Below are 17,500 nucleotides of genomic sequence, written 5' to 3' on the forward strand. Positions count from 1 at the left end.
TCAAAACACATAGTAGCTAGCTAGCCTCGCTGCTATAACGTTAGCATGCATAGCTCACAGATATTGAGAGCGCATTCATTTTGAAAAAGGAACAGAGAAACGCGATTAAGTCCTTCCTACGTTGCTCTGATTGGTTCTAGGTATCCAATTGAGCACAGAGGCCTTTTTTTCCTGGTTCGTTGAAAAACGCCCCATAATCACAGCTCAATGGAGCAGCATCAGACTCATATTCTGACTAGAATTATGAGTCTGACATCGTCAGGCTACCTCACTGTGGCGGTCCAGTTAAATCATTAGTAGGCCATGAGGCTTCCTAAACACTACAGCAGAAGGATGGAATCCCTTGAATAATCCCTCATGCTACATCCTTCTGTCCGTGTGCCAGTTTGAGTGCCACACACACACACACACACACACACACACACACAACTTGATCATCACTCTGACCATGCATATGCAACCGACCAATGGAGACAAGCACACGGAGCCCTTGACTAAAGGCCGAATTATGCTCTGTTTTAGACGTAACGCGTAAGCACGTAAGATACATAACCCCCCCTTGCGGGGTAAAATATCCCCCCTTACGTGCTTAAGTGCGTCGCCCAAAATTCCTGACTATGCGACTAAAACACTACGGCCCTACACAGCTCGCAAAGGCTGTGATTGGCCGGCTACCACAACCTTTCACAGAGTCTCACGTTTCCGGGTTAATAGCATACTACAGCCTTTTTTAGACCCAGACATTTTTTAAAATCATGAATACCCTGCAGACCGTCTCACAAGCCTTTTCTTATGGATTAGGAACAAACATAACAGAAGAGGTCCAAAGACATGAACTCCTTTACAAATCCTCTTTAAACACTTATAGAATGCTTAAATTACCGCAAATTTATGGAGAGAATATCCCATTCTCACCCGCGATTGTTTGGAGAGAATGTGGTCATTCACGAACAAATAGGTACTTTCGTATTCATTTTCCCCCACTTGTGAGTCATGGTGGTATCATTCATTGAGTTCATATTGACGTGAATCAATCAATTGCACCCGCGATTTTGATAGAATGAGCCCGGTCTGCTCATATACAAAAGTTAACATTAACGTGGGCTTAACTGATGGCCAGCACCATTGTAGTTACAAGCATTGACAACATGATGAGATTCCCTCACCGTTTACCACCTCATCTTAAATAATGTAACTCATAAACACATCGTTTTAAAGCCTGTCGCAGTCATTAAAAGATCTCAATAAACGAACTTTTGCGTCATGTCTTTTTCGCCACTGGTACTGAATTGCCAACATTTGTATTTTGTGTAACACATGTATTCATAACATCAAGCCTTTCGCCCACTACACTTTCATGCTCCGGTAAGTTTTTTTCCTTTGTCCTGCTGCAATAAATAGGCTTACTTAACTCAAAATAAATCTACAGTTCTGGCGTCAATTTGCTTTGCAACACGCAACACAAGCCTTGCAACACGCTCTGCGTCTAAAACGAACCTTAAATCAAAACTTGTCTAAAACAAGTTCCTTGTGTAAATTACGTGCTTAGGCGTTACGTCTAAAACAGAGCATAATTCGGCCTTAAATTGATGGATTCGTCACAAAAGAAATGTGAGTGTTTAGCAGGCACATCCTATCCTGACGCTATTTGAGAACACTGCATGCACACTTTTGAAAAACACACGCCTACATTGGACCTATAAGCACATTGTCATCACCATGCTGAGCATTTATATGCAATACACCCACAGTCGCTCTACAAAGTACACTTAACCCTTCGCATTCTTTCATAACAAAGGCATAAATACATTTCAGTGTTGACCATCCTATGCTGGCCCTCTTATGCAAGAGACTACGCACACCCACATTCGGCCCATGAGAAAACCCCTCTCCATACTCCTGGCTTGCAACACCACCCCACACCACACCGTGCCTGCCCAAACAAGGCCAGCAGACGCAGTGGCGTAGCGGGGGTTTTGGCCGCCCTGTGCGGTAGCCAAATCCGACGCCTCCTTTCAAGGAGGATTTCCTACTGGTGCGAAGTTTTGTTATTGTTGTCAATATGCCTTTGAAGCTCCGCGATTTCTGTCCTAGCGTCATAAAAACTACATCCCCCATCTCCAATCTTCTTTACAGATATATAGAGTTTGAAAAATAATAAAAAATTAGGGCTATTCATCTGTTAAATGCATGGTAAAGAAGGCGGTGAGGACAAACGTATCCACTTTGAGCTAGTTGCTGTGGTCACCTAGTTATGCTAGCTAAGGATAACTAAGGATCTAACATTAAACGATTTAAATGGAAGAGTCCATTTACATAAAATGATAGTTATGTAGCTGTTATGATGATATGAAATACGAAAACAACCAGAAGAAACATCTATGTATATAATGTTCTTCATAAACGTAGGATACCCTGCTTGACAATGTTGCAGAATGCAGTCCTAAAGTAAAAGTTGTCACTAAACACAAAGACGTTCCACCACAAGCGCAGGTCGCGGGAGATTTTTTTTTAAACTATCGAACTAATACATTGCAAAGTGGACGCTAGGGAGACCGTGCCACTACAAAACAAACAACACTATATTCTGAATTCGGCCATTTGGGAAAACAACAATTATCAAAAAATGACAAACTAAAAAATCTAAAGAAAGTCATCAAATTATAGTATTGGCCACCCCCATTCAATTGGCCGCCCTGTGCGGTCCGCACACTCCGCACACCCCACGCTACGCCACTGAGCAGACGCTCGTACCAGTGTGTCCATCTGCAGCAGCTTGCTCCCCAGCTCCTGCACGCGCTCAGTCTTCATCTCGATGACGATCAGCAGACTCTCCTGCTCCTGCTCCCAGAATTCACCGGGGCTGCCGTGAGTCTGAGAGGAGGAACCAGACGAGGAAGAGGGGAGAGGGGGGCGAGACGGGTTTACGCATCTGGGTAATTCAAAGTGCTTTACAAATGACAAAATTAAGAGCTATACAAAGGTGAGAAGAGAGGTATAGAGAGAATATGAGAGGAATAGGGGAGGAATAGGAAAGGAAAAGTGCAGGTCAGAGAGAAGCCTAGGGCCTATACTGTATGTATCTGCAGGTGGTAGCTATTCCAATACTAAACATGCAGAATTATTCAGCACACATTTTCACAATATTAACAACTCAGTTGACATCGGTCATCATATAATATTGATCATTTAAATCTTCCTTGAGCATTAGGAATATCAATAATTAAAGAGGATGAAAATAGAAGTGACCCTGTGTCCACACACACACACCTCTATGTTCCGCTGCAGGTTCCTCTTCAGCATAGACTTCTCCACTCTCTGTCTGAGCTCATGGAACACCTTCAGATCCACCAGCAACTCCTCCATCTTCTCCTGCAACATAATGGCACGCAAACACACACGCACGCGCACACACACACACACACACACACACACACACACACACACACACACACACACAGTCAGCATGCCTACTCATTTAAAACTCAAGATTATTGAACTTAAATGGTCGTATCCCCATACTGGACGTTCAGTCCTGGATAACTGGCTTACCTTCAGAGTGTTCTCCGTGGCTGTGTGCGTTGCGTTCAGGGCCACCTTCTCTTCTCTGTGCAGGCGCGTCATCTCTGTACGGCGCAAAAGAATGATTTACTGTTAGCTTTCATTGGAGAAGAAAACCCTCTAAGGCTCCAGCAATGCAGACCGACCTCTGGTTCGAATTAAAACACACATTTTTCCACACTCTGGCACTAAACTTCATACTGACCCCTGCGCTTGATTTAGGAAACTATGGGGATGTCTGCTCTCCCCAAGTTATGGTGCTCATCTGGCGGCAATAAACTGGAGAATTCTGACCAGACAAAGCCAAGTGCTGTGGGTGTCCCTCTCAGCTTTTAGAGATAGAACTCTGAACACTCCACAGGTGTAGGAGTCAGGGTCAGACTCATCAGTGTAGATACAGCAACGCGGCCTCTTTCAGTGCAACACCCTCACAATTACAGATCTACATCAATGTATATGTGTGCTTGGGGGATCATGGTCGTGGCAAGGGGGTCAGGGATGCAGACATTTTTGAGGGGGATTAGCACGGGACGAGGAGCCTTGAGTATGCCCAGCAGTGTGGACTTTTAAGATATAGGCTGCATCTGAAAGACATATGAGGACGTATGCCTGCTGCCTCGCTACCTTCAGCTGTTCAGTGAGACTTTTTTTTTGTACCGACCCTACCTGCTTTATGCTACCAGAGTGAACAGCCTTGGGTTTCTGTTTCAGACGGAGGCTTAATCGATACAGATTGAGATTTGTTTAGGGAACCCACCGATTTCTAACTGCGTCCTTGTTTGGGGTGGACTTAAGGGAGACTGTGGCCCAGCTTTCATATCAATGTCCAAGGCATCTTACAGCTAAAAATAGCTTCTAGCTTGCTGATTTAGGAGAAACTCCTAAAAATAATGTGTGTGTAAGTCTTAACATTGGGGACTCTTAATTGTAAAGTGTAATTCACAAAGCCCCTGAGTGCTAAAACCAGCACCAAAGTAGTTGAAAGCCATTAAGACCCAAACAAACAGTAAATGGCCGTCCACGTCACGATGTTTTGCAATGCAGAAACACACACACACACACACACACACACACACACACACACACCAACCAAAACGACCCATTTGTTGCCAAAATTGTAACATTTAATTGTAAAACTAAACTAGCTACTGTCTCCACAAGCATGTCATCACACAGATGCCTTTTGAAATCTATGCAAATATAGGCTACTGCTTTTTAAAAGTTGGTTTCAGCGGGTTTGTCAATATGATTAAGGAGAAAACTTTGAGTTCGAAACTTTTAGTGCAACTCAGGAGTACTCTTAGCGGTAAGATGAATTGCTTTGTAAATACGGCCCAGAGCTATAAAGGCCATCTGCAAGATTGACTTTGTTTTTACAGGAGTGCTCATAAGGAGTAACTGCAGTAGTGTTCAATTGTTACGTGTCAAAGTCTATTCAGATAAGCAACTAAAGAAGCGAAGCTCATCTAGTCATTGACCAGCCGAGCATGTGTGGATCATTCCTTTACGTATACCAAAATAATGGTTTTGGGCATGTTTTAAAAACTAGTTACCTACAAGAAATATACCCATTAGACATTTAAAAAAGAAATACCATAAACACCTTAAAATGGGCAATTAAATAGATTTAATATATATATATATTTTTTTTTACACCTGGCGTTCAAACAAGTTTTGTATCCAGAGTATATGTAGATGTGATTTTAACCAGATTACATTTACACTGTGTATTAAAATTACTCTCCAGTGTCCACATTGAGATCCAAGCACTATCCGATTGCAATCCGAATACCCAAAACAGGTGATAAAACCCCCTTAGATACAGAATGAAGGGTTCTGGCCCACTGTGTTTTTTTTTTTCATATGATAGATTGGTGGTAGATAAATACCAAATACATTATTTCTTCAACACTTCTAAGAAATATTTTTCATCAAGCAATGGCACAAAAGCAGTACATTAAAAAAATGTATTACTCATAGATGTCAGTCTTAATGCGTCCCACATTTGGAGAACTGGCCACTGAACAAATAGACAGGTAGCTGGAGCCAGCCAGGTGGAAAGGCAGGCAGGGGGAAGAAAACAGGAGGAGGAGGAGGAGGAGAACGCTCTGACCTTCTGTTCTGGTTTGGTACTCCTCTGTCGTCTTCCTTATCTCCTCCTGGTGTGCTGCACTTAGCTCTGCTGCTGTTTCACTCTTGACCTGAGGGAGTACACACACACACACACACACACACACACACACACACACACAACAACAATAGATCTACTGTATGCCAAATCAATTCTTAAGTAGCAACCCTCCCACGAAATACAGCGGAACCTGCACACATTTAAGAAAGACCTTTCTGTCAGATTGAACACATGCTTGAAATGGGCGACACAGGTTTGTGAGAGACGGTGATTGATGGAGTCCTGTTTCTGTGACTGTGCACTAAAAACAGCAGGTTAACTTAGCCACTGTACCTTACATAAGACATCCTCCATTCAAAGGCAAACACCTGTTGAGAGGGGTACGGCAGGTCAAGACGGACTCTTTTGTTCACTCTCAGAGCGTGACTGAGGACATGTTTGACTATATGTTTACACAGATCAACTCTGCCTCCGCTCTAAAGACAAGGGTGGACCGACACACCTTCAAGGAAAACAGGTCTGGCTTTGTCAGGTCAGGGGGGGTTTCAAAGAGGGGCCCGGCATGCCAAAGATTTAGCAGTGTGAGCCAACAGGGTGGCGAGAACGGCAATCACGGAACACGTGGAAGCAGAACGGGCACTGAATGTTGCCAATTATTTGGTAATGGAAAAGGCATGGCTCGTTTATGGCTGCCGACAGCTGCCTAATGTGTTTCCTGACATCACTGCCGTTGTTTGTTATTTGTTAAGGTAGCAGGGTGCTTGTAGCTACACGACTGCGACTTTGGGTCATTGAAAAGCGCATTATAAATCAAAGTTATTATTATTATTATTTACACATCCTCCACAGAGACCCAAACTTCTAACAGGTGACTTTGGCATGTAAACCTAACTCAGAGCAACCATTTATGTTTTCCCAAGGGTCCCTCAAAAGTTTTTTTTTTCTTTTAAACAAAGAAATCCTCATAAGAAAGAACTAAGGAGAACTGTTATGAGTTCCTCCTCTATGGGGTCAAATAAAGAGACACAGTCTGATAGCACCTACATTTGATGCATGAGCGAAATAGGCCTCCAAATGTGATGATACAGCAAGCTTCTTTTTAAGCAATGTTGCTGAGCAGTACTGTTCGGGCACATTCCCATTAAAATTGTTGCGATCATCTAATTGTTGTGATCATCTAATCAGAACACTAGGAACTGGTCATGTGATTGCCCGGCAACATCCTTACTACTGCCACATCAGTTCGCAGACTTGCTGCTATCTCTGTTTCGTGCCTTGGTACCTCGTTTGCATTGACATTAGACCTATGGTACTTTCTGCTCACTTCAACCATGCAACATGGATCCAAAGCAGCATCTTGACCTCCTTGACAGCAGCCATAAAGACAATGCTACATTTTCAAAGAAAGTAAATCCTTTTTGGCAGCCAAACTACCTACTTAAGCATTGATTGTGGAATTAAATAACTTACACAAACTAGCTGAAAAGCTATACAGTTATACATTTTTCACACAAGTACTACATTTTGTTACTAGCCATTACAAAACATACAGAGTGGATCTGGAAAAATGCTGTGAATAAAATAAATAGGTACACCTTTATAAAACCATCTTTACAAAATAACCAACTGTTTAAAGAATAAAAATGGCCCTCAAATCTGCAGGCAAGTATTAAAATGGAGATCAACTCAGGCAAAATCCATTAGTTCATCAGTACCTTCGCAGCGATGTTGTGGACCACCTTACAGAACGGGCCGTTCTGGTGTGACTTGAACAGGGCATCTCTCTCCGGACCCCCAGGGGCAGCCAGAAGGGCATGGAGGACCTTCAGCTGCTTTTCATACTGCTCCAGCTGATGCTCCACCCCTTCACTGAGCTCAACCAATGGGACCTTGGCTGGGTCGAGACAGAACACAGTGACAACCAATCAGGAATGTTCAAATGCTGATGTCACTAAGACAATCTCACCTGATCAGGGTTTTGCAGAAGAGAGCAATTTATCCTTCAGGACCCATATTACATATACCCACTAAGAGTACTCCTAAGTTACTAAAGGTTTTCTTGAAAATCCTATTCATAAAGCGGACCAACCCTTACTTAGGAAGAGCGAGCACTCCTAAACTAAGCTGTTGCTATGACTGACATAAAGTGATGTAATTTGGCAGTTGATCTTGAGTTAGGAGCCCTCTCAAATACTTCTTGTTCTCCCAGACCAAGATGCTACTTTTAGTGCTAAGGGACTTTGTGAATTACGTAAAAAAAAAAAAAAGACCAGCATTACCATTACCTAGACTACAACACCTCATTGGCCTGGATTAATTCAAAATGACCTAGGCCTGCAAGAAATATTAAAAACACAGAACATACATGCATTCAGATGTTAACATGTAGATTCTGTTCCACAGGTAGTGAGGTAAAGATTCAAATAAAAGTCCTTATCTGACAGCCCTGCACTAGCCTGGTCTTAAGCATGGAACTGGTCAACGCCATGTAATATGACCTCACCAAAATGCAATGCAGACATAAACAGTGACCCAGCAGGCATGCTTAAATAAGACAAGCGCCTTATCTCGCACCAGTGCTCCCAAAGAGTTAACAAATGACCATGGAAGGGGCGCGAAGAATCCCAAACTATTTAGCTGTTGGAAACAACAGTGAGGGAAGCAGATTTGTTTTTGTTTGTTTCTCTCGCTTTCCTTCTTCCTTTTTTTTTTAACAAGACATACCTTCGGGGAAGGGCATAAAATTACACAGTGAGGGTGCCAGAAGAGTGTTAGTCAGACAGGAGGGAGCTTGTAAATCACAACCATGACAAGAGCAGCCATTTTCACACTAGGTGGTGGAATGTACCCAGTCAGTCATTGTTAAACTCACCCAACTACCTAGCAATTACAATTACCCAATAGCTGAGCGTCTTATCACACAGGCAATTTCGCAATTCATTTTCCATCAGACAATCGGGAGGAAATAAGGGTGTTTAGGCACGACATCACTTCCTTTCTGTTGCTCAGTGCGTCTCAGACCATAGACATAGAGATATTATGTCTATGGTCTAAGACACCTCCAGTTGTTCTTGAGGTACGAGATGCAAGTTTCTTTATATAGCACAATTCAAACACATTGGTACAAAGTGTTTGCAAATGAGCAGATAGAAAAACTTCAAATGTGTAAAGTAAATGAGATATACAACATTTAAGAGTGCATTAAAGGAGCAATATGTAGTGCTGACACCAACGATTCAAATCGATACTGCATTCCAAATTAAAAATATTGGAGAGCATTGTCTACGCCCTCCCCCTCCTCCCCAGACTTGTAGCTCACACAGGTTGCCAGGTTGAGGACACTGATCATACACGAGCACAAGACAAGCTCAACATTAAACTTTGACAATGGCAAGTCCTATACTATAAGCAGATCAGCTAATGTATACGTTTACAGTGATTCTTTTGTTTACAAGTTATCAACCAGCTCATATGGATGTTTTATTTTTAATTTTTTATATGTACCTTAGCCAAAGCTAAGCCTGTCAAGTTAAACATGACTGAAATCCATGATCCAAATCTGAAGTCAGTGAGTAATCCCCACCGCCCACAGACTCAGTCAGAGCACAAACTCATATATTTCACACGCTGGTTGTGTTGTGTCTGTTCGCAAAAAAAGGATCTGAGAACAGGTTTCGAGTCTAGATTTGCAGGAGGAAACCAGCACTCACCACGTCCACCCTGAGTGCCGTTGTTGGTCTCACTCTTCTTCTTGTCACCCGCTTTCGACTTGCTCTTCTTCTGAGGAGAGACACAGAGGAAGGATTTCACTGCCTGTTCACATGGTTTCACAAGCATGGTACATAGAGCAAGGAAATGAAATGTCAAAGTCGATGAACTGCATCAGGCCATAGACCATAAACTCCACTGTCAACATTATTTGTCAACTTTATTTGTCATCAGCTAGTGAGGCCAGCATCTTGGGAGCATCATTATTACATTTTTTTTTTGCAAAGTCAAGCATATCTTACCTTGCCTTGACTATCTCAACAACATAACAGGGTCACATGCTTTTCAAAACAGTGTCATTAGAGGCTATGTTTAACATAGTGATCCTGGTCTTATCATGTTCGATTCTTCTTTCAAAACTGAGCATACACACCTCAATGTCTCCTAGACTGACGGAGAAGACTGGATCGAGACTTTTTCACAGGCACTTTACCCATACCAAACCTTTTTTTATAGTGTACTTCAGACTTGTGTTCAGTGTAAAAACATACAAACAAACAAAACAAAACAAAACAACTTCAGGGCAAAAACATTAGGCTATGTAAACACACATAGACAACAAATTAATTAACTGTTCATTATTGCTCAAATTGCGAAACAGCAACTGCACCCCTGAAGGGAATATCTATTTAATGGGTATTAAAACAATATGTTTTGGTAATTGGAACACGGCTGAGTTTAGGCTACATCCAAGAGTTCAGGCAATACAATGGCTTTTGTACATCACAGTTTAAACATTTACTCTAGTACATTGACTGTGACATTGGATAGTGTTAAACAGTGGCAGTTTCAACAGTCTCTTAATGACTGATGCTTGAAATGGATGACTGGCAACAAGAGGAAAACTAAGTTAGCTAACAAGTTAGATCAAACATCAGCCAGACATTGAGAGAAAAAAACAAACATATCAATAGATCAATAAATAGTTATGTCTGATAACGCCTCTCCTGTCAGTGTTCTTCATCAATAAAGCGAACGTCACAGCTTCCTTCTCAAGCATACAGTTTGAAAACCACAGCCTCCACCTTGTGACACTTGTTCAGGCAAGCGCTTTTGAAATATCTGACTCAAACACTGAGCTCATCAAACCATCACGCCAAGCCTCTTCCCCGTCGCGTCACAAACGCCAGTGCAGACGTGCCACCTCATCACTCACAGTGACAAAACAGATGTAGCTCATTTCCTCTGAGCCGGTGCAAAACAATGATGTCACCCCTGAGCTTTCCACAGGACCTCGGCCTAATCACAACCTTCTTCATCCACTCCACTCCTCTCCGAAGAAAAATAATACTGGGACAATGGACACAAGGTCTAAATCACAGACTTCTTCATGGACGGCACATTGCGCAACCTGTTTGGAACTGCAAAGATCGCCGTTTGTGGTCATTATGTAATATTTTCATTTTTTAAATGACGTAAAGTTAAATGAAGTCGCTTTGAATAAAAGCATTTGCTTAAAAACAGAATGACAAACAACCCAGAAGGAAAAACAACATTGGAACAATGCACATGATAAAGAAGCTCCATTAGGCTTATGTGTCATCTATGTGTAAACTATGCTGGCTGCATTGGAACGTTTGCAGCTTGCCTTACACTCCCAACAGCTCTTCAAGTGCAGGAGACAGTGAACCCCCTCTCAGGTATAAACAGTGGCCTTCCACCCAGCGGCCATTACATAAACACGTATAAACACAGCACAGATATTAGAGTCAGATGGACACGCAGGACACCGAGGACTATTAATAAACTCACACAGAGATCCTCACACAATGGCCGCCCTGGGGCTAGGTGTTTGCCATGGTATCCAACATGTTTGTTTGGGGAGCATGTGAGGGGGGGGGGGGGTTAAAGTTTGTATGGTTTCTATGGCAACTTAAAGTTCTGCCTAGAGTATGTGCTAAGTCCTTATAACATACAGCCCACAGACGATCCCCAGACATTTTCCAGACTTCTGAACCACCATCCCAAATACAAAGACCAGCACATGACACACACTTTTACCTTTTCAATAAAATGCAAGGCTTAATGATAGAGAATGCACAAGCTCTGACATAGTTTCATAAAAGGCTAGTGTTTGCAGCTTTTACTTTCAGTCTACAGAACACCAACTCTTACTGCTTTCTTTGGTAACGTTAAGCATTTCTTTTTAATGTCCAACATAGGTAACCAATATAATCCACCTCCCCCTTTTCATGGGCGGTGTACAAATAACAAAAAAAATTAAAATAAATTACAAAAGCCTCTTCCTCTTCTTTCCTTTCTTCCTTTATATATTGACTTGGACATAATTCATCCTGCCATGCCTCTCCATAGGCAACATTGTTAACAAGCGCTAGACTGCTGGACCCAGCCAGTGTTTATAGTCCCGCAGGGATATATTTACCATCCACCTGAGAGAATGTGCAGTTCTACAGCAAATGTTTAAGGTTCCTCGGTCAGGGCGGGCCTGCCAACGCAGCAAATTAAACTTTAAAACTCTTGTGTTAAGTGTGATGTGAGAGGCTCTAAAGAGCAGAGATACTTTCTGTACAGACTGTGCAAGATATCACACATACAAACAAGTTTGGGAAACATAAAAGAAAAGATGCAGAAGATGCGATGGGAACAAGATACGTTGGGCCAGCTGACAAGCATTCTGTGAAATTAGTTAAATAAACTCATCTGCTTTAAACTCTGAATATTTTCACTATGAATCAGTCATCTCCTCCCCTTAACAATCTGCTCCAACTCACCAAGCCTGTTATCAGTCAATGTATAGACCGAAGCTTCTGGTTTCCTGTGGCATTTCACTTCTGAGATCACGAAGTGCTCATGAGACAAATCCCAAGTCAGTGTGCAAAGCACACAACACCATCACATGAGACAGCTTGCCATGAATTTAATGTTTTCATTTCTTTTCATAACTGTACGTTTCACAATAACTCCCCACTGCTTGTACCCCCCTGTAGGACAGCTATATTTCACTGGCCACATGTAAGCTATCCTGAGATGTCCCCTCTTCAAGTGAACTTGATCTGCATTGAACTTCCTCTGGGGTGTTTGCCAGTGGGAAGTTCTGTGGATACGGTTCAACATACTGAGAAATGCCAACAAAGAACAAACTAACAGGCTGGCTTAAAAAACTCCTGTGAAGCAGAAGCTCGCTGTATGTCACATAGACATATCAAAACACAATACAGTGTGTCATAATACACCAGGAGCACGCCGTAAACAGCCAAACCAACCAACAGTATTGACACACCAGCGTCAGTCCAGGTCATGGCACCTTGGATTGATGCTGTGTGTGTTACATAAATGTTGGCTTCACCACAGCAGAGCTGCCCTAATTCTTCTCTCCTGGCACAGAGAAGCACAGGCCCAACAAATGCCCTTGTCGCCTACCAAACAACCAGTAAGCTCCCACACTTCCCAGACTGGCACAGGAGTGAGGCTGGGGGGAAAGAGCTAGTCTAGGTTATTGCTGACGTGAGTTTGTAACCCTCTGTCCCTTGCAGGGGTCTTACCACGTACATCCCCAGTTGGTCATGTCTACTTTGGGAACATACGGCCGTGTGAACTGATAGCTGAGGCTCTGCCACCACTGTTTATTGTGTGCCTGTGAGAGAGGGCGACAGAAATACCGGTACAGTACACAGACTGTGTGAAACATAACACTGGCCCTAAATCCACAAACAATCTGGGCTAATCAAAGCTTTACACTGCAGGTTTATCTGGACTCTGCGTAAGGAGGAGGTGTGTGATGGAGGCAGTGGTGAATATTTAAAAGGATAGAGGAAGAAAAATAAATAGCATGTCAAATTCAAAGCTGTGTGCTAGCAATCCATCATTCACCGAAACATGGCCAGACTAGCCGCGGAAAAGTGAGTTTGTGATTTATAGGGCTGCATCATACCAAAGTCCTGACCATACGTTGGCGTTGGAGCGAATTGCTCTTAACAACACATTTTATCACAGCACATGCGGAAGACAATGACGATAAGCACATATTTTTTTGGTCGGAATCGTAACTTCAACGGAAATGAGTGCACCACTGATTTGGCAACTCATCTGGGAGTGTGAAATTAACGCATAGCCCAACGCTTGAAACATTTGGTCCTCAAATCTTTTAACTTGCCTCAGTAGTGAAGTTGTTAGATTTTGAAGGCATATGTTTCTAATTAACATTCACTGTGTTGCTCAGTTCAAAATGTGCTGAACCCTTGGTTACTTCAAGTGTAAGAATTGTGTGGTGTCAAATATTTTTAGCAACTAACACATGTCAAGTCTTTTGCTAGTCAGCTAGTTAACCAACAGTAATTATCAACGGAGAAATTACCAATAGTGAAACATTAAACAATGTTGAGCTGTGGCATTGATAACATTAGGTATTCCCACTGTATCTGGTAAACGTTAACATTTACTGTCAAAATCTGGAGTAACAAAGGTACCGTTAGAGTAAAAGTGCAGTTCAAGAGTTTAGGTCTCCGACTCAGAGAGCGGGGTCTTCCACCTTTTCCTCCTCTAAATTGAATACACACCTTGCTTTGGGCACAACCCATTCCTGAGCGCCCGACCTGCTTGCCTTTACCGAAAGGTGAAGCCCGCTATCTCCAGCTCCTCAGTTTGGACCGGTCACAGAGTTTACCCGCTATCTAACGCTATCCTCTTCACGAGCCAGTTTGATACCTCAGCGACCGCGAATTAAATAGGGCAGTTACGTGAAACACCAGCGCACAACTTTTCCAAGCCGTGAAGACGCGCCCCACATTAACCTGTGCTGTTGCGTAGTTGAGCAAGGTATGTTAAGTCTAAAATTGAGGAGCCGAGCATCAGTTCTATGCTCATTGTTATCGGTGGGGATTCGCTGGCACGTTATAGAATTTGAACTTCTCTCTTTTTTTTTTTTTTTTACCGTAATTCACTGTGGAAATGCGCCAATAGGTTGTAAACTAGAGGGTGAACCAGATTCAGTTTGGTACGTTTAACTTTATGGAGGACTGAAAGTGCCACAATTCAATAAATAAATACACCATCAATAATTATTTAAATGTGTCATTAATTAATTAAAATGGGAATTAAATACATAAATGTTTTATTAAATGTGTCATTAATTAATTAAATAGCAATTCATTTTGTGTAAAAAAAACATATTTAATTATTTCACTATTTAATTAATTATGTCATGGTCCTGTGTTGCAGCGCATCAATAATTTATTTTATCTGTCAAACTCACCCATCAAAGTCAGTGGGCGGGGCTAACGCTGATTTAGTCTGATCCATTGCTTTAGTCTGAAGTGCCTGGAAAGAGAAATTTTTCCACCGGTTCCAGCACCAAAACTTAACGTTAAGGAATCTTGTGACATGTTACTTTGGTTACAATTGTGAGTTATTCACGAGTGGTCTTCTTCCAGCGAGAAGGCAAATTCATTTCGATAAAACTTAAATTATGTTTAACTTTTTAATACCATGTAGTACCATACGACCTAAAGTTAAAGTTCTGTTTACTTGATCGCTTTAGCATATGACTAGAGTTCTTGAGATGCTCCATGGACCAGCTCAGCAGTAGTTAATTCCTCTGAAATAAACCGTTCAGCATATTCACACCTATTTGCCTTTAGAAGTTTCTTGAGAACTCTTAGAATTTTCCACGACTTATAAAAGTTCTGTTTACTTGGCCACGGGTTTCTATATTCCCTCATGTAGATCACACGAGTGGCAATGCAGTTCATGACGGGAGTTGACTAGCACTGATACTAACCAGTGGCCTTAAGAACTGTAGTAGTAACCTACAGCAGCTAGTGCTAGTTAGCTAGCTACTTCACGAACTTGCTTAGTCAAGAGCTTTTTTTTTTCGTTTTCAAGTGGCAAGTCTTCCACAGTACACAATACAAAACCAGCACTACATCACGGTCTCAGTTAATGATGCAACTACGGGTTTTCTACGAGCAGGCAATGCAGCTCATGATGGGAGTTGACTAGCATACTGTAGTAGTACCTCACGACAGCTAGCAGCTAGTGCTAGTTAGCTAGCTGCTACAAGAACTTGCTTAGTCAACTGTTAATATCAAGTGTAATATCACAGAAACAAGCCAGATTGAAAGAGAAAATGTATACAAAGCAGACAAACCAACACATTTTGATGGATGAAAGCTCTCTTTATTATTTGTAATGTGTTTGTTATTAGGTCTGTTGTCCTTTTGAACCCTGCTATCCAACTCTCCTCGTATTTCCTCATACATTTTAGCTTTCCTTACTGACTTTGAAATTTTGTTTTGCATTTCTGTTGATGGCTAAATTGCTTTCGAGGTATTTAATCCATGGTCCACTACTGGATCGATTTTCCGTTTTCTTCACCTCGCACGCTCTGGATTTTTAGCGTTTAAGAAAAAGTTTAGTTTGACAGTGTTTAAGAATGAGGCCTGCGTCAATCCAAATATCTTGAATCGGTAAGCCTTGACTTGATGTGCAGGGTAACCAATCAGGTATTAGGAATCCGCCCACTGGCTTTGATGGGTGAGCTTGACAGATAAAATAAATTATTGATGCGCTGCAACACAGGACCATGACATAATTAATTAAATAGTGAAATAATTAAATATGTTTTTTTTACACAAAATGAATTGCTATTTATTTAATTAATGACACATTTAATAAAACATTTATGTATTTAATTCCCATTTTAATTAATTAATGACACATTTATTGAAACATTTATGTATTTAATTCCAATTTGAATTAATTAATGACACATTTAAATAATTATTGATGGTGTATTTATTTATTGAATTGTGGCACTTTCAGTCCTCCATATAACTTAGCCAATAATCAACAATAAACAGTTTGTGGGGAAGCACTCTATTGTATGCTGTAAATATGCAAATGAGTAACTGCACAAACTAATTATTTGCATCTTACCAGTGGGCGATGGCAAGCCAATGAAAATAAAATATACAAAAAAAAAAAATAGGAGATAGGAGACTAGACTGCTAGTTTACTGTATTAATTGTATTGAACTTTAATTATTGTATTATATTTTAATATTTACACACTCTTATCAAAAACAACGTTGCTTCAGTATAGACCCTGAAAACACTTAAATAAACACAAAACCATGTGCCAATTGCTACTGTAGGCTCCTGGTGATGGGTAGCTTACGGTAATTTTGACTTGACCATGTTGACAAGTCATTAGAGGCTCTTCAGTTCTCAACTGGTCGTCTGCTGTGGGTAGCAGTATAGTCTTAAACACTGACCCTGTAAGGTGGAGTGCACTTGTAAAAGTATATAGCATACAATGGTTTGGCCCGTGCTTTTCAATAGCTTCTCAATAGCTGTTGCAACATTGATATCTGCGGCCTTCTTTGCATGCAGTATGTGGGAAAGCTGCGCTGAAGCAGAGCCAGGAATAGATCTGTAGGCAGAGAGGGTGTTAGTACCAGTGTGATTTTGTGAAGGGAGGCACTTTAAAATGGCACATCAAGTATTTGGTTTGGTTTGCCCCTGGAACTAGAGCTGGAGCTGTTTTTTTTTTTTTTGCTCTACGAAATGAATGTGAATGGCGTCCTGAAAGACATGAGAATCTCTAATTCGCGAAATTTCGTTCTCACTGCTTGTTATCACTGTCGCTATTTAATTTCATTTGACACTTATATTTAATAAAAATACTGTAAGTGTGCTTTTTGGGCGTTGAACTCATAGCCCTGGGGCTGTAACCACCTTGCTCTACCGCTTCAGTTGCAGGAGCACAGATGCAGGCACAGATGGAAACTATCATCCAACCTTGATCTAGGGCAGAGGTTGTTGCATCTGTGTTAGAGGACGACCCGGTCTTGTCCAGCACTGACTGGCTGTTCACCCCATCCATTAAGACATCAGCAGTACACACTGACCATGGACACAAACTTTTGTGTTTGGTAAAGTGATTTTTAGAGTCTGGGCTCAGGCAATGTTGTCAGTTGTTGGTATGAGAGTTTTGTTTATGAGTGTGTAGATATTTCAATATAATACAATAATTAAAGTTCAATACATCTAATGAAGTAGACTAGCAACCTAATATTTTATT

At 41.5% G+C, this 17,500-nt stretch overlaps 1 protein-coding gene across 2 annotated transcripts in view; it reads right to left on the reverse strand.

The window, feature by feature from the left end:
• Window positions 1-14,284, reverse strand: part of ccdc69 (coiled-coil domain containing 69) — a 16,803-nt gene extending 2,519 nt beyond the window's left edge. The window contains exons 1-7 of one of the 2 annotated variants that reach the window (XM_080840382.1): window positions 13,978-14,284; window positions 9,403-9,469; window positions 7,408-7,586; window positions 5,675-5,762; window positions 3,553-3,626; window positions 3,271-3,372; window positions 2,755-2,874 (exon numbers count right to left, since the gene is read on the reverse strand). In XM_080840382.1, the coding sequence (XP_080696508.1) occupies window positions 2,755-2,874; window positions 3,271-3,372; window positions 3,553-3,626; window positions 5,675-5,762; window positions 7,408-7,586; window positions 9,403-9,469; window positions 13,978-13,998 (651 nt within the window). In that variant the 5' untranslated portion in view covers window positions 13,999-14,284. Of the gene's footprint in view, window positions 1-2,754; window positions 2,875-3,270; window positions 3,373-3,552; window positions 3,627-5,674; window positions 5,763-7,407; window positions 7,587-9,402; window positions 9,473-13,977 lie in introns of both variants that reach the window. The other variant, XM_080840381.1, reaches the window with a different exon arrangement.
• Between the last annotated feature and the right edge of the window lie 3,216 nt (window positions 14,285-17,500).

This window comes from Sprattus sprattus (genome assembly GCF_963457725.1).
Source record: "Sprattus sprattus genome assembly, chromosome: 6".
Lineage (NCBI taxonomy): Eukaryota > Metazoa > Chordata > Actinopteri > Clupeiformes > Clupeidae > Sprattus > Sprattus sprattus.